General features: G+C 32.0%; 2 protein-coding genes across 2 annotated transcripts; one reads left to right on the top strand and one right to left on the bottom strand.

Moving 5' to 3' along the window:
- The first annotated feature begins 2,098 nt into the window (after positions 1-2,098).
- Positions 2,099-6,582, top strand: LOC148624836 (uncharacterized). Its single transcript, XM_088571185.1, has 5 exons — positions 2,099-2,181; positions 2,343-2,419; positions 2,617-2,745; positions 5,519-5,572; positions 6,418-6,582. Exons 2-5 carry the CDS (start codon positions 2,357-2,359, stop codon positions 6,565-6,567), a joined length of 396 nt encoding a protein of 131 aa, XP_088427311.1. The 5' UTR covers positions 2,099-2,181; positions 2,343-2,356; the 3' UTR covers positions 6,568-6,582.
- A 4,899-nt stretch (positions 6,583-11,481) lies between these two features.
- LOC148624835 (uncharacterized) lies at positions 11,482-16,867 on the bottom strand. Its single transcript, XM_088567805.1, has 6 exons — positions 16,738-16,867; positions 16,500-16,576; positions 16,156-16,284; positions 13,738-13,791; positions 12,635-12,773; positions 11,482-12,015 (listed from the first exon to the last, which is right to left on the bottom strand). Exons 2-6 carry the CDS (start codon positions 16,560-16,562, stop codon positions 11,891-11,893), a joined length of 510 nt encoding a protein of 169 aa, XP_088423931.1. The 5' UTR covers positions 16,563-16,576; positions 16,738-16,867; the 3' UTR covers positions 11,482-11,890.
- Between the last annotated feature and the right edge of the window lie 2,084 nt (positions 16,868-18,951).

The raw sequence follows: 18,951 nt of genomic DNA, 5'->3' as shown, positions 1-18,951 counted from the left end.
GAACATATTGTAGTCAAAAGTTAACGGGTTTATAATGAAAAATATGACTTATCTGTTATTTTAATCTTTTGATCTCTAAATTTAGCATTTTTATGATTTTAAGTATTTTAAACAAAATATAACTGTTTTTATCAATAAAATTAATGCTTTTTTATACTCTTATGTCTTTTATTATTTTATACAGCACTGTCACCCAGAAATCACACACTCTGGCTATTTATACAAATCTTACATACAACACTCATAAAACTGTGGAATATGGAACTATAGACAAGAACATAAGTAAAGGATAACTAACCTTAAATACAGAAAAGTTGTCCACTAGAAATAAATGCAGAAAACCAAAGTAAATTAATAAAGTTGAATAGAAATTAATATGTCTGCCAATCAATCACAAATCTGGCTGTCAAGAGAAAGAAACAATAGAATTTCCCTCCAAATGTGATACATGACCAAAATGAACCAATAAAAAGACAAACAATCAGAGTTTTCCCAAAATAGAATGATAAAACCTAAGAGTATAGGAATAGAGAGCACTTGCTATAAAGATGCACTCAACCATGAAATCAACATATAGTAAACCACTGAGGCATTGAATGATCTCTGACCATTCATGGCAATGAATGCAATACACATTATAATACATGTATAGCAAGAATAAACACAATTCATATAATTAAGTAAATTTATTTATTTATCAGAAATCAAAGGATAAAAATAATGTCTGTAATATACAAAATATCCACTCCACCACATGTGTGTGTTTGCTGCAAATGAAATCAAGCTTCTTTCATTGGTAGGCTTTTATAGACGATTTAATTTGATTAAATAAAGCCACTTTTAGAAAATAACATACATTAAACAAAACGAAAGAAATCACAAAACAAACTACATGTAAAAAATACAAAATAAAAAACAAAAAGCAAACAAACACAAATACCTATAACATAATTACAAAGAAAATTAAATTGCATTTTAAATTAATGTTGACCAAGAACCAGTTTTCTTCTTTTCAGAATATATGTAAGTGTTTGTAATGTGTTATATTACACGAAAATAAAATGGTTAACTGATTGTTTCAATATATAAACATTAATTAGCAGTAGAAAAAAAACTATTATGACCATATTCACTCACAAACAGTTTTTTTTTTATTGTCTAGGCATCCCACTGATACTAAAGAGTTCCATAATAAGATCACTTTACTGTTTACGGTTGCTAATTTCCCTGTTTCAGTCAATGCATTTCGACTGACACAACATGTCATGTTTTAAGTTTTTTACCTTCTTTATGCATACCTAACAAAATATGTTGACTTGGTTAGTTTAGTTTAAATAATATTTTATTCAATGTAAGGCTGAATAGGATCGGGCAGCAGGTAATGCCTATATGAGCCCTCTCCAAAGATAACAGGTACAATATTTACATTCGATAAACAATACAATATATGGTGACAAATGTTTTATTCGAAAACAGATTGGAACAGAATAACGTTGGTTGTTATTTTCAACAAAAATCTGAAGAAAACACCTTATAATAGCTAAGCATTAGCACATGTCATGTCTGTTTAGAATGTAGTTCATAGCTCGACACATGTCATTCAGTAAAGTCTGTTTGGAATGTAGTTCATAGCTTGACACAGTTGAATGTTTTCCTATAGAAATATTTGTTTTTCATAAGGAACGGTAGGTTAAAAGTAGAACTGTTACTTGTCATCCTTCGCTGATTGAAGGTTTTCTATGTACAACAATTAACTAGATAGACATACCAACTCATCAAGTGATTATCATTTTACTGATAACTGGCATAAAGTATAAAAAGTTCGAAAACTTACTGGACATTATAATCTTCACGTTTACTTTTTTTAAAACAAAAACAATTAAACAAAACAATAATCAAAACAAAAAAAAAAACAACTTAGCAAAGAAAAATAAAATTATTTTTGTAAGTTGTTTTTATTTTACCACCGGTACGGCTTATATGGTTTTATGGTTTCATTTCTAAAGCACTTGAACACACACCCGCAGAGAGAATTTTCCCAATACAACCACAATGTTTAAGTAATAAACATGCCATAATTTTCATTGGATAAAAAAGATAAGGAAGAAAAGAAGATAACTATAAAAACTGACAGATTATCTTGTTAGATACAACTGGACCAAGTCCTAGACCTAAATCTGTGTAAGTATGATTTTTATATTTATTCCATATATCATATTCTCTATGACATATAACATGTAGAAGCAATTTAAGTATTTCCGAAAAGAGTTCTCTTCTTCTTAAGGTGTATACATATATCGTATACATCGTCATTACAATAATGAAATACCGATTATTTTCAGATTACGAAGTAAAAATGACAATGCTTAATGTCATCATTGCAGCTATTTTAGTAGTGACATCTGAGGCTGCAGTCAAGGTAGGTTGACTTAAGGTTAAATTAAAAAGGGACATTATATCATACAAATCAATATTCATGTACGAATGTCAGGAAAAATGCAGAAAATCTCGTATTTGGTATTATAGCGAAGTTAAGTAGTATTAAATGAATGTTTAAGTCTGTTTCATTATATATTTAAAAGTTGTTGTCGTAAACTATTTTCTAATGTTAAACAGAACAGACGAATAACAGACTCAGACGGAAATAATTATGAAATTACACAGATCTCTAATGCTGAAGAGGACATCGCTTTAATTAAAAAGGATGGTAATATAGTGGAACAGCAAATTGTCCATCAGCAAAAGGTAAATGCCGTCATACAATTTTTAAAAGAACCACTATCTGGCATGCTTAATTTAAAAAAAAAAAATAATAATTTGCTTTATTATCGATAACTGATTGAGATAGAAATTACAGTATATTAAAGGAAATGGGCGACAAAGCTCATTTCATGCTCATGCTCATTTTTCAACCAATATTTAAGTAGCAGTCTTTTAATCAAATAGGAGGTGATGTATGCAAGTCAAAACCCAACAGTCACTTTCATTTCTAATTCAGAAACAGTTACATACCACATAACTACCCTTAGTTTTTTTCTTTCGGTTGTTGCACTTCTTAGATAAAAAAATATAGGTCTGACTTGAAATTGGCACTTTGCAATTGTTGTTGTTCATGATGTTGATGAATGTATGATTTTCTCCAAAGTAAAGATACGTGAGCAAATGAGCAACTCGGACTCCAGTAAAACTGGGAGCAAGGACCAGGTGCACCGGTAGTGGAAGCGTTCTCTGCTTTTCTAGAAACACCCGCCGAGCTGCTCATAAAAAGTCAAGTCCGGGGTAGACAAACGAGGAAAGGAAAACTATGACCCGTTGAATTAATCAGTTTTCATGGTGCAGATGGATATACCATAACGATCCACGAGTTCATGCTGACGACCATAAAACTTCTGTAGTGATGACTTCAATCTTGTAGCAACATAACCCTGTTCCAGAAGCCTATTTGTTAGAGTTCTAGCGCCATACAAAAAGTCTGCGTAGTTTCGGCAAGCTCTGGCATAACGTATGATATGAACACTCCATACTCAGGAGGCGAAGGGATGTTGCCAAAGAAGACTTTTGTAGTTCATTTGCATTCGACTAATTTGTTCCTTATGTGTCATTTTTTTTTGTTAAACGTTTTACTTCCTGTCCACGAACGATTTTTTTTCTTTTAATACTACGTCAGTCCGTTTTTTTTGTAAGTGTGCACATTGTCCATGGTCCTTGGTTATGGTGCTGGGAATGTTTTAACATTTGGCAAAGGTTTGTTCCAACGATTCATTAAATTTATTTTTTGCACTCTAACATATTTACAACCATTTATAACTATCTACATCACTTTGATATTTGAGAAGTAGATAAAAGTCAAGCGGTAAAATAAAATTAAGCCCAGGTCCTATAAAAACAAAAGCAAATGAGCAACTCGGACGCCACTAAAAACTGGGAGCATGGACCAGATGCACCGGTAGGGTAAGCGTCCTCTGCTTTTCTAGAAACACCCGCCGAGCTGCTCATAAAAAGTCAAGTCCGGGGTAGACAAACGAGGAAAGGAAAACTATGACCCGTTGAATAAATCAGTTTTCATGGTGCAGATGGATACACCATAACGATCCACGAGTTCATGCTGACGACCATAAAACTTCTGTAGTGATGACTTCAATCTTGTAGCAACATATCCCTGTTCCAGAAGCCTATTTGTTAGAGTTCTAGCGCGATACAAAAATGCGTACTTTCGGCAAGCTCTGGCATAACGTATGAGTTGTGATATGAACACTCCATACGCAGGTGCCGAAGGGATGTTGCCACAGATGAAAGGAAAGTTGACAATTCTCAATGAAAAGTCATCACGTTTGTCGTAAAGTTTGATCAATAGTTTTCCTTTACCATCGAGTTCTAAGTGTAGGTCAAGATATGAGGCTGATTTCACAGTGTCTGTAGTATCCTTTAACTCAAGTTCTTTTGGGTAGATGCGATGTATCAAATCCCCGATTGTTTAAAGATAATACGTCATCTATACAGCGGAAACTCAGATTGAAGAATCTAGCCAAACGACATTTTTTTCTTTCTGATCAGATCAGCTATAAAGTCAGCCTCATAAGAGTGAAGGAATAGGTCAGCAAGTAAAGGAGCACAATTTGTTTCCATTGGAATGCCGACCGTTTGTTGAAAAACACGTCCACCACACTGGACAAATATGTTGTCGATTAAAAATTCCAGCAATTTGTAAACATCTTCCTCTGTGTATTTGGAAGATGATTTGGAATTATTTCTTACAAAGTATAAGGAATCTCTACCACGAACTATATATTTGTATCTAGGTGTACCATCTTTTTTTGGAAAAACCAACGATGTATAATGTTTTTAAGTCGGGATTTTAACTGAGTATGGGGAATAGAAGTATACAGTGTTGAAAAATCATAGGTTTTAATGCTATTATATTCAGATAATAGTCTTGAATTGATTGTCTCCAAAAGATCTTTCGAATTTTTCAGGATCCACATTGAATTAATACAACTACGGGAGTAACAAGTGTTGTGGTAAGACTGCAGACCCTCTTTGACAGTTAAAGAGGACAAAGTCGTTATCCAGATATTTGATTCTTTGGCCCTTTAAAGTTGAAAACGTAGTAGATTTTTGATTGTTCGTTTTCTTAGTTATAAAAAAGAAAGAAAATAATTTTGACTCCAAATCTGGTCACTTTTGTGGTACACTGGTTACCTGAATGTCTGTTTCTTCTATTCTTTTTTTATGTGCCCGACTAGCTCAAATAACCAAGTCGTTAAATTGCGTTTAATTTGATTATATTAATTTATTGAGAGAAGCCGCGAATCGGATAAAGAGAATAACTGATGTCTTCGATTTAATTTTCGTTTGATCATTCTAGCGCATGGGTTTTGGAAATGCCTACATATGCACCAATTGTTTCCAATTATTTTCCTTTCAGCCTGAAATCCCTCCCTTAGATTTTAAAGGATCATAATTACACTTGTACAGATTTATCACTCGACTGATAAGCTTTAGATTTTTTTCTCTACAGGGATATATAGTGTACAAGCAGAATGAAACCTGTAGTGTTGAGTTTCATGAAGAGGTAAGACAATAGTCAGAGCCAATATTGCACATCTGCGTGTCTATTCTTTTATCAAAATATACTTCGTCAAATACATATCCAGTTGAACAATACACAATGTTAGCATATTCTACCGTTTATGTTGTTTTTCTATGACAGACAGCCCATGACAGACAGGTGCACGCGAACGTGTTTGCCATGTGTAAATAGCGAATCGCAACACACAAAGTAAAAGTAGTCCAGTTCAGTTCAAAGGGTCAATAAATAAATGAATCCAACTTCGAGCTCGCAGATCCATGTTTTTGAATGACAAGGTTTTGTTCATATATTCAAATTATACAAAACGAAACGTAATAATTAATTTCTAAATAACGGAATTTTCGGGATGATTACAGTTCATCGCAGGTGGATAAAAATCGCCAGTAATATGGCACATATTTTCTGCAAATTACTCATTGGCCTATTTATTAATTCCACACCTTAGGCTGTAAAACGGAAGAAATACATTCATCAATTAAATATTTCTTACATTCGTGGACGAAATCCCAAACCTTCAATAGAGACTCGAGTAAAATCTTTTGATTTCGGATTTCGTTATACAGATAATATTCAATCACTCGCTACTGCTGATTAAATGGTCATGTTACCTTAATCCTATCTATTCCAATTAACTTGAAATATAAACACTTCCATTAAGTCAGTTAGACTAAAATGTTTTCGAATGAAATATGAATGAAACACGAAGACTTGTTAACCATCCATTTCTTTGTTATAACAGTTCAATAATCTCACAACTTTTACGTTACTGTGTAGTAAATACGTAGATAATAAGAAACATTCTTTATCATATACATTCTTTTGAATAGAAGGATCAAGTAGATGAAAACCAGTGCTATAGAGGTACCATACCAAATGAAGACGAAATCACATCAGAAATTAAACAAGAATGTGGGGACTTGGAAATAGTATATGTGAGATTAGCTGACTGTCCAGACACAATAGTAATAAGGTTTTGAAGCGATAAGATCTATGTTTTTGCAAATCATTTAAACCCCGACAGAATAATCTGTATTCGTTGTGTTCTATCGCAGTGGATTGAATGTCTAATTAATCTGTTAGATAATCGACTTTTTTGGGCAATTTGGAAAAGAAACATCCTTACTTTTTATTAAACGATATCGCAATTTAACAATATAAAACTTCATAATAACCCCTTAAAAACATTAATCTTTCTTCACCAAAGATAGAATTTGGACATTTAGAATAATATAATCCAACGGTTTGTGTTTTTTTTTTCGGTGGAGACAATACAAAATTTAACTTTACCTAACTGTCAGGTTATATATGTATTAGGAATTTCTATAATGTCGTCCAATACTAGCAACAAAATTTATATAAAACCATTGTTGACTCTCTTACTATGAAGTATCAAAAAACAAGTAAAGTAATATAGTTCATTTTACGACATATATATATATATATATATATCAATTAGTGCAAGTCTTAGTGGTACTACTACTTAAACAATTTAACTTCAAAATCAAATTAATTAAATTTATACAAATGAAGTATTGATTTTGCTTCTATTACAGTCCATACCGATCATGCTGATGGTGGTATCATGAAAAGATGTCCAAGCAAGAAAGTATTTTACCTAAAGTTTGTTTGCGGCTGGCTTGGTTGCATTCTGAAAGTGGGATTTTATTGGAGATGTTAAAAACTGTCTGAACGCCATAGTCTTTAGGTCGATCATAACTGGTTCACGGAGTAATGTTTTCTGTCATATATGTTTTCAATGAACTGTTAATGCTGTAAGTGATTTAAAAACGATATCTTTAAATTATTTAAAAGACATTTTGATATAAAAATTGTTTTGAAAAATTACAAATTTTAAAGGGAAATAATTGGCGAGAAAAAGTTCAAATAGAAATGTAATTGGAATTTTAGTTTTTTTTTAAATATTACAAGAAAAAAAGTTTTATTACCCCAATTTTCTTTTTCGAGAAGGAATGTAAGTTAAGAGTTCTTCATACCCGTAGTGGTATTAATTCAATGTGGATCCTGAAAAATCTTCTTGAGATTATCAGTTCAAGAGTATAATCAGAATATAATAGCATTAAAACCTATGATTTTTCAACACCGTTTACTTCTATTCCTCAGACTCAATTTAAATCACTTAAAAACATTGTACATCGTTGTGTTTTTCTAAAAAAAGATGGTGCACCTAGATACAAAGAGATAGTTCTTGGTAGAGATTCCTCATACTTTGTAAGAAATAATTCCAAATCATCTTCCAAATATACAGAGGAAGATGTTTACAAAATGCAGGAATTTTTAATCGATAACATATTTGTCCAGTGTGGTGGACGTGTTTTTCAATTGTTTTACTACACCAGCTAATGTGATGTTATCTATGATGTTTTTGGCACAGTTCAGAATAGATGATTTGGGTTTTGGAATCACAATCCCTGTCGATGGTTCTCTCGTCCTTTTTGGCATACTAGCAGTTGCTTACTTAGCAATGGGATGTCTCCGGGACAATGCATAATGGGGATTTACAACTTTTGTAATCTTGCTGCTTTTGAAGATGTCTGGAAATATTTGCTATGAACTTTTTAAAGTGGATTGTCACCCATGGTACAACCCTACAACAATATACACCAACCCTATTATCTGGAGTTATGTCCTGTCATTGATACAAGCTGCATCTCATATGTTAGAACCACAGGTTCCGCCCTATATCACAGGTAATATGCTTATGACGTATTTTACTGCTATATTAGTATTTTGCATTCTGTATTTAACATATATTTGTTAATAATTTGCTACGAAAGTACACAAATTACCATAACATTAAAACAGCATATTTAATTTGAAACATTACATACTTTTTAATAGGAAAAACTGCAACATACACTAATTCTTAGGAATATCAAGTACTTATCTATAATATAGATACAATAACACTCATTCAATAAAATATATCTATATGAAGGCAAAATGACATGCTGTACATGAGCTTTTGGTGATTCATGTAAGACTGGGTTAGATTTTTACTTGTTTTTTTTTAATAATGTCTTCTTGTATTTAAATCGTTCATTTAATGTAATCTATGTTGATATTCTGTTTATTTCAACATTTTTGAAATGCTATATTTAGGAGTACGACATTGGGAATCTTTGCATATGTTTTGCTGTGGTAAACTGAGAGGAGAGGATAGCAGATGCAACAAGACCTGTTTTGTCTTGGCTTCCATTCCAACATTTCTTTTCCTTTCGACATCTGTTGCTTGGTTTTCATGGATACACCTTGTAGGGACAGAGGTTTGGAAAATTTAGCAAATTATTCGATGTTACCGTAAACAATGAAAGTAAAATATTAGACATGAAATCAAACTCTCATGAATTATTTTATGAAAATGTGTTGAAATAATTTTGACTTCTTTGACAATATTAAAACTGTATTACACTATCTGACATGCAAAATATGTCTCATACGATAATAACTGAAGATTAAAATAACCTTAGTTAACATCAATAAATAATAGTACTCCTCTTGTACTTGCAGATAATGTATATTATGAGTGGAATTAGCTACAAACCTTCATTCTTCAATAAGTTCTATGTCATTGTGGAAAAAACTTAAGATCCAAGGAAACCCAGTTATTGACCATTTCCCGAATACATGGAAAGTTGTAAAAGACACAGTCGCCAAATTTAAATACTTAAATGTAGGATTGAATACAAAGCAGGATTAATCAACTCAAGCTAACAAATCACTGAAGTACATTCAAGAACTTATGCTGAACGACGTATAAAACAATAGAAATTGAATTTAATTGCTTAATTAGAGCAGTTTAGACAGTAGAAACTATTGTCAGAGACAGTTTTGTTTTGTTATTTGTTATTGTATTTGTTGCGTTTTCTTTTCTGTTTCTATACATACAAACAGTTTATATTACAAAATCGAAAAAAAATATATTATTAATCTTTAAGCTTTACAATGTCAGCCTTTCTAAGCCCATGAAGGGTCATATTGATGAGTTATTTCCTTGACTAAGTCTCCCAGTATTATATTATATTTATTTGTTAAAAATTGGTAGTGTGTAAAGTAATGACAAAAGTTAAATGTTTACTATGAAAATAAATACAGAAACTTTTTGAATAGGCCCTTTTAAAGCGAAACCCATATCTAAAATGAAAACGTATTTTTTCTATAGCATGTTATTATGCAAAGAAACGATTCTTAAATTATACTTAAAATTATAAATACCCTCTAGTAATATATTTTGCAACCTTGTACCAGTTGATGTTTATTTTATGTCTGTGTGCACTGTTTGGTGTGACTTTTTTGTTAAGATAATGTTACTGGAATGTTTTTGTATTTATTTGTATTTTTTAAAAACTAAATATTAGATTGGTATGATTTATCTAGAGATGAACATTTATAGATTTCCTTTTATGTCTGTGCCTGAAACGTGTGCTTTTAAATAAAGATATGTTTAATGGGTATATATTCGATTATTTCATATATGATAAAAATATCCATAAATCAAATCAAGTGGATTAGAAAAGCTACCTATTATAAATTATGAATGACAATTTTGACTGGTATAAAGAAAAAGCGAAAGTTAGAAGTATGCGATCTATGTATAATCCAATCCACAGTTACGAAAAGAAGAATTTTACCGCCACTTAAGGTTTTTTTTCTTGAAGATAACCTTGAAAGACCATACTTTAGAATTCATGTAAAAAAAATACATCACCGGACTTTTCGAGATAATAATTTTTAAATAGTTTTTGTGAGGATTTTAAGTACAAGACTTGTTAATAGAATTACCTCTATAATAATATGAAAGAGTAATCAAGAGAACCAAGGTCCAATCGGAAACCAAAATAATGTAATCCAGAGACAAACACAGGCATACACAACAAAGAGCATGAAGTAACTAAAATCATACATTCAAAGTAACAAAAGCAAATGAGCAACTCGGACTCCACTAAAAACTGGGAGCACGGACCAGGTGCACCGGTAGGGAAAGCGTCCTCTGTTTTTCTAGAAACATCCGCCGAGTTGCTCTTAAAAAGATAAGTCGGGGTAGACGAAAGAGGAAAGGAAAACTATGACACGTTTAACAAATCTGTTTTCATGACGCCGATGGATACACTGTAACGTTCCACGAGTTCATGCTGACGACCTAGAACTTCTGTAGTGATGACTTCAATCTTGTAGCAAAATAACTCTGTTCCAAATGTGTTAGAATTCTTGCGCGATACAAAGAGTCTGCGTAGTTTTGGCAAGCTCTGGCGTAACGAATGAGTTGTGATATGAACACTCAATACGTAGGTGCTGAAGGGATGTTGCCACAATTGAAAGGAAAGTCGACAATTCTAAATGAAAAGTCATAAGTTTGTCATAAAGTTTGGTCAATAGTTTCCCCTTATCATCGATTTCTAAGTGCAGATCAAGATATAATGCTGTCTTCACAGTGTCTGTAGTATCCTCTATCTCAAGTTCTTGTAAATATAATACGTCATCTTTATAGTGAAATATTAAATAAAAGGGTATAGATAAACGATAATCTTCCTTTCTGATCAGATCAGCTATAAAGGCAGCCTCATAAGAGGAAGTAACAGGTCAGCAAGTAGGGGAACACAATTTGTTCCCATTGGAATGCCGACCATTTGTTGAAAAACACGTCCACCACACTGGACAAATATATTATCGATTAAACATTCCAGCATTTTGTAAGCATCTTCCTCTGTATATTTGGAGGATGATTTGGAATTATTTTTTACAAAGTATAAGGAATCTCTACCAAGAACTATATCTTTGTATCCAGGTGTACCATCTCCTTTGGTAAAACAACGATGTATAATAATTTTTAAGTCGGGATTTAAACTGAGTCTGAGGAATAGAAGTATACAGTGTTGAAAAATCATAGGTTTTAATGCTATTATATTCTGATTATACTCTTGCACTTTCGTATTTTGCAGGATCCACATTGAATTAATACCACTACGGGTATGAAGAACTCTTAACTTACATTCTTTCTCGAAAAATTGGGGGTCATAAAACTTTTTTTCTTGTAATATTAAAAAAAACTAAAATTCCAATTACATTTCTAATCGAACTTTTTCCCTTCAAAAGGGGCTTTATACAATAATGTTTGTAATTTTTTGAAATAATTTTTAAATCAAAATGTCTTTTAAATAATTTAAAGATATCGCTTTTAAATCACTTACAGCATTAACAGTTCATTGAAAACATATATGACAGAAAAAATTGCTCCGTTTACTAGTTATGATCGACCTAAAGAGTATGGCGTTCAGACAATTTTTAACATCTCCAATAAAATCCCACTTTCAGAATGCAACCAAGCCAGCCGCAAACAAACTTTAGATAAAATACTTTCTTGCATGGACATCTTTTCATGATACCACCATCAGCATGATCGGTATGGACTGTAATAGAAGCAAAATCAATACTTCATTTGTATAAATTTAATTAATTTGATTTTGAAGTTAAATTGTTTAAGTAGTAGTACCACTAAGACTTGCACTAATTGTTATATATAGATATAGATATAGATATAGATATATATATATATATGTCGTAAAATGAACTATATTACTTTACTTGTTTTTTGATACTTCATAGTAAGAGAGTCAACAATGGTTTTATATAAATTTTGTTGCTAGTATTGGACGACATTATAGAAATTCCTAATACATATATAACCTGACAGTTAGGTAAAGTTAAATTTTGTATTGTCTCCACCGAAACAAAAAACATAAACCTTTGGAATATATTATTCTAAATGTCCAAATTCTATCATTGACATTGGTGAAGAAAGATGAATGTTTTTAAGGGGTTATTATGAAGTCTTAAATTGTTAAATTGCAATATCGTTTTATAAAAAGTAAGGATGTTTCTTTTCCAAATTGCCCAAAAAAGTCGATTATCTAACAGATTAATTAGACATTCAATCCACTGCGATAGAACACAACGAATACAGATTATTCTGTCAGGGTTTAAATGATTTGCAAAAACATAGATCTTATCGCTTCAAAACCTTATTACCTTTGTGTAAGTCAGGACAGTCAGCTAATCTCACATATACTATTTCCAAGTCCCCACATTCTTGTTTAATTTCTGATGTGATTTCGTCTTCATTTGGTATGGTACCTCTATAGCACTGGTTTTCATCTACTTGATCCATCTATGCAAAAGAATGTATATGATAAAGAATGTTTCTTATTATCTACGTATTTACTACACAGTAACGTAAAAGTTATGAGATTATTGAACTGTTATAACAAAGAAATGGATGGTTAACAAGTCTTCGTGTTTCATTGATATTTCATTCGAAAACATTTTAGTCTAACTGACTTAATGGAAGTGTTTATATTTCAAGTTAATTGGAATAGATAGGATTAAGGTAACATGACCATTTAATCAGCAATAGCGAGTGATTGAATATTATCTGTATAACGAAATCCGAAATCAAAAGATTTTACTCGAGTCTCTATTGAAGGTTTGGGATTTCGTCCACGAATGTAAGAAATATTTAATTGATGAATGTATTTCTTCCGTTTTACAGCCTAAGGTGTGGAATTAATAAATAGGCCAATGAGTAATTTGCAGAAAATATGTGCCATATTACTGGCGATTTTTATCCACCTGCGATGAACTGTAATCATCCCGAAAATTCCGTTATTTAGAAATTAATTATTACGTTTCGTTTTGTATAATTTGAATATATGAACAAAACCTTGTCATTCAAAAACATGGATCTGCGAGCTCGAAGTTGGATTCATTTATTTATTGACCCTTTGAACTGAACTGGACTACTTTTACTTTGTGTGTTGCGATTCGCTATTTACACATGGCAAACACGTTCGCGTGCACCTGTCTGTCATGGGCTGTCTGTCATAGAAAAACAACATAAACGGTAGAATATGCTAACATTGTGTATTGTTCAACTGGATATGTATTTGACGAAGTATATTTTGATAAAAGAATAGACACGCAGATGTGCAATATTGGCTCAAACGAACTCGGTCGGTTCGAGTCCTACGGAAGCGGTAGCAATAAGTTTGTTATGAAATCAATTTATTAAGGACCCTTTGTAAGCTAGAAATTTTCGTCATTAACAACACGGTAGTTAAAAACTATTGTCTTACCTCTTCATGAAACTCAACACTACAGGTTTCATTCTGCTTGTAAACTATATATCCCTGTAGAGAAAAAAAATCAAAAGCTTATCAGTCGAGTGAATAAATCTGTACAAGTGTAATTATGATCCTTTAAAATCTAAGGGAGGGATTTCAGGCTGAAAGGAAAATAATTGGAAACAATTGGTGCATATGTAGACATTTCCAAAACCCATGCGCTAGAATGATCAAACGAAAATTAAATCGAAGACATCAGTCATTCTCTTTATCCGATTCGCGGCTTCTCTCAATAAATTAATAAAATCAAATTAAACGCAATTTAACGATTTGGTTATTTGAGCTAGTCGGGCACATAAAAAAAGAATAGAAGAAACAGACATTCAGGTAACCAGTGTACCACAAAAGTGACCAGATTTGGAGTCAAAATTATTTTCTTTCTTTTTTATAACTAAGAAAATGAACAATCAAAAATCTACCACGTTTTCAACTTTCAAGGGCCAAAGAATCAAACATCTGGATAACGACTTTGTCCTCTTTAACTGTCAAAGAGGGTCTGCAGTCTTACCACAACACTTGTTACTCCCGTAGTTGTATCAATTCAGTGTGGATCCTGAAAAATTCGAAAGATCTTTTGGAGAGAATCAATTCAAGACTATTATCTGAATATAATAGCATTAAAACCTATGATTTTTCAACACTGTATACTTCTATTCCCCATATCAGTTAAAATCCCGACTTAAAAACATTATACATCGTTGTTTTTTCCAAAAAAAGATGGTACACCTAGATACAAAGATATAGTTCTTGGTGGAGATTCCTCATACTTTGTAAGAAATAATTCCAAATCATCTTCTAAATATACAGAGGAAGATGTTTAAAAAATGCTGGAATATTTAATCGACAACATATTTGTCCAGTGTGGTGGACGTATTTTTCAACAAACGGTCGGCATTCCAATGGAAACAAATTGTGCTCCTTTACTCGCTGACCTATTCCTTCACTTTTATGAGGCTGACTTTATAGCTGATCTGATCAGAAAGAAAAAATATCGTTTGGCTAGATCCTTCAATCTGAGTTTTCGCTGTATAGATGACGTATTATCTTTAAACAATCGGGGATATGGTACATCGCATCTACCCAAAAGAACTTGAGATAAAGGACACTACAGACACTGTAAAGTCAGCCTCATATCTTGACCTACACTTAGAAATCGATGGTAAAGGAAAACTATTGACCAAACTTTACGACAAACGTGATGACTTTTCATTGAGAATTGTCAACTCGGACAACTAGGATGTAAAAATATAGCTTTCAATTTTCCTTTCATCTGTGGCAACATCCCTTCGGCACCTGCGTATGGAGTGTTCATATCACAACTCATGCGTTATGCCAGAGCTTGCCGAAACTACGCATTTTTGTATCGCGCTAGAACTCTAACAAATAGGCTTCTGGAACAGGGATATGTTGCTACAAGATTGAAGTCATCACTACAGAAGTTTTATGGTCGTCATCATGAACTCGTGGATCGTTATGGTGTATCCATCAGCACCATGAAAACTGATTTATTCAACGGGTCATAGTTTTCCTTTCCTCGTTTGTCTACCCCGGACTTGACTTTTTATGAGCAGCTCGGCGGGTGTTTCTAGAAAAGCAGAGGACGCTTACCCTACCGGTGCATCTGGTCCATGCTCCCAGTTTTTAGTGGAGTCCGAGTTGCTCATTTACTTTTGTTACTTTGTATGTATGATTTTGGTTACTTGATGTTCTTTGTTGAGTATGTCTGTTTTCCATGTCTGGTCGTTGTCCCTGGATTACATTCTTTTGATTACCGCTATAACCTTGGTTCCCTTGATTACTCTTTGACATTAACGTCGGTAGGTTTCATTTGCGTCATATTATAAAAGTACCATTCCATATTAAACTCTGACAATGCCAATAAAAGAGGTAATTCGTCTCTTGATGCGGAAAAAAACTACCGAACAACGAAGCATTTTCTATTTACGTCAAATTTTCACGTATCTTTACTTTGGAGAAAATCATACATTCATTAACCACATCATGAACCACAACTCTTGCAAAGTGCCAATTTCATGTTAGACCTATATTTTTTATCTACGAAGTGCAACAACCGAAAGAAAAAAAAACTAAGGTTAGTTATGTTGTATGTAACTGTTTCTGAATTAGAAATGAAAGTGTCTGTTGGGTTTTGACTTGCATACATCACCTCCTATTTGATTAAAGGACTGCTACGTAAATATTGCTTTAAAAATGAGCATGAGCATGAAATGAGCTTTGTCGCCCATTTACTTTAATATACTGTAATTTCTATCTCAATCAGTTATCGATAATAAAGCAAATTATTATTATTTTTTTTAAATTAAGCATGCCAGATTGTGGTTCTTTTAAAAATTGTATGACGGCATTTACCTTTTGCTGATGGACAATTTGCTGTTCCACTATATTACCATCCTTTTTAATTAAAGCGATGTCCTCTTCAGCATTAGAGATCTGTGTAATTTCATAATTATTTCCGTCTGAGTCTGTTATTCGTCTGTTCTGTTTAACATTACAAAATAGTTTACGACAACAACTTTAAAATATATAATGAAACAGACTTAAACATTAATTAAATATTACTCAACTTCGCCATAACACCAAATACGAGACTTTTTCATTTTTCCTGACATTCGTACATGAATATTGATTTGTATGAGATAATGTCCCTTTTTAATTTAACCTTCATAAACAGATTTAAACTTAAGTCAACCTACCTTGACTGCAGCCTCAGATGTCACTACTAAAATAGCTGCAATGATGACATTAAGCATTGCCATTTTTACTTCGTAATCTGAAAATAATCGGTATTTCATTATTGTAATGACGATGTATACGATGTATGTATACACCTTAAGAAGAAGAGAACTCTTTTCGGAAATACTTAAATTGCTTCTACATGTTATATGTCATAGAGAATATGATATATGGAATAAATATAAAAATCATACTTACACAGATTTAGGTCTAGGACTTGGTCCAGTTGTATCTAACAAGATAATCTGTCAGGTTTTTATAGTTATCTTCTTTTCTTCCTTATCTTTTTTTTTATCCAATGAAAATTATGGCATGTTTATTACTTAAACATTGTGGTTGTATTGGGAAAATTTTCTCTGCGGGTACGTGTTCAAGTGCTTTAGAAATGAAACCATAAAACCATATAAACCGTACCGGTGGTAAAATAAAAACGTCTTACAAAAATAATTCTATTTTTCTTTGCTAAGTTGTTTTGTTTTGTTTTGATTATTGTTTTGTTTCATTGTTTTTGTTTTTAAAAAAAAAATAAACGTGAAGATTATAATTTCCAGTAATTTTTCGAACTTTTGATACTTTATGTCAGTTATCAGTAAAATGATAATCACTTGATGAGTTGGTATGTCTATCTAGTTAATTGTTGTACATAGAAACAGTTCTACTTTTAACCTACCGTTCCTTATGAAAAACAAATATTTCTATAGGAAAACATTCAATTGTGTCAAGCTATGAACTACATTCTAAACAGACTTTACAGAATGACATGTGTCAAGCCATGAACTACATTCTAAACAGACTTTACAGAATGACATGTGTCAAGCCATGAACTACATTCTAAGCAGACTTTACAGAATGACATGTGTCAAGCCATGAACTACATTCTAAACAGACTTTACAGAATGACATGTGCTAATGTTTAGCTATTATGGGGTGTTTTCTTCAGATTCTTGTTGAAAATAACAACCAACCTGATTCTGTTCCAATCTGTTTTCGATTAAAACATTTGTCACCATATATTGCATTGTTTATCGAATGTAAATATTGTACCTGTTATCTTTGGAGAGGGCTCATATAGGCATTACCTGCTGCCCGATCCTATTCAGCCTTACATTGAATAAAATATTGTTTAAACTAAACTAACCAAGTCAACATATTTTTTTATGTATGCATAAAGAAGGTAAAAAACATAAAATCATGATAGGTTTTACAGACATGTTGTGTCAGTCGAAATGCATTGACTGAAACAAGGAAATTAACAACCGTAAACAGTAAAACGATCTTATTATGGAACTCTTTAGTATCGGTGGGATGCCTAAACAATAAAAAAAAACTGTTTGTGAGAGAATATGGTCATAATAGTTTTTCTTTCTACTGCTAATTAATGTTTATATATTGAAAAAAAAATCAGTTAATAATTTTATTTTCGTGTAATAAAACACATTACAAACACTTACATATATTCTGAAAAGAAAAAAACTGGTTCTTGGTCAACATTAATTTAACATGCAATTTAATTGTCTTTGTAATTATGTTATAGGTATTTGTGTTTGTTTGCTTTTTGTTTTTTATTTTGTTTTTTTTACATGTAGTTTGTTTTGTGATTTCTTTCGTTTTGTTTAAATGTATGTTATTTTCTAAAGGTGGCTTTATTTAATCAAATTAAATCGTCTATAAAAGCCTACCAATGAAAGAAGCTTGATTTCATTTGCAGCAAACACACACATGTGGTAGAGCGGGGGGACAGTTATTATCGTTATCTTTGTATTTCTGATAAATAAATAAATTTACTTAATTATATGAATTGTGTTTATTCTTGCTATACATGTATTATAATGTGTATTGCATTCATTGTCATAAATGGTCAGAGATCATTCCATGCCTGAGTGATTCCACTACTGGTTTACTATATGTTGATTTCATGGTTGTGTGCATCTTTATAGTAGGTGCTCTCTATTTCTATACTCTTAGGTTTTATCATTCTATTTTGGGAAAACTCTGATTGTTTGTCTTTTTATTGGTTCATTTCGGTTGTGTCACATTTGGAGGGAAATTCTACTGTTTCTTTCTCTTGACAGTCAGATTTGTGATTGATTGGCATGGCAGACATATTAATTTCTAGTCAACTTTATTAATTTACTTTGGTTTTCTGTATTTATTTCTAGTGGACAACTTCTCTGTATATAAGGTTAGTTATCCTTTACTTATGTTCTTGTCTATAGTTCCATATTCCACAGTTTTATGAGTATTGTATGTAAGATTTGTATAAATGGCCAGAGTGTGTGATTTCTGGGTGAAAGTGCTGTATAAAATAATAAAACACATAATAGTATAAAAAATCATTAATTTTATTGATAAAAACAGTTAAATGTTGTTTAAAATACTTAAAATCATAAAAAGGCTAAATTTAGAGATCAA

The sequence above is a fragment of the Perna viridis genome, chromosome 2 (genome assembly GCF_037379345.1).
Source record: "Perna viridis isolate PV_CMFRI_1.1 ecotype Kerala chromosome 2, ASM3737934v1, whole genome shotgun sequence".
Lineage (NCBI taxonomy): Eukaryota > Metazoa > Mollusca > Bivalvia > Mytilida > Mytilidae > Perna > Perna viridis.
Note: the sequence above shows the minus strand (reverse complement) of the source record. Positions and strands in the feature narration are given on the sequence as shown.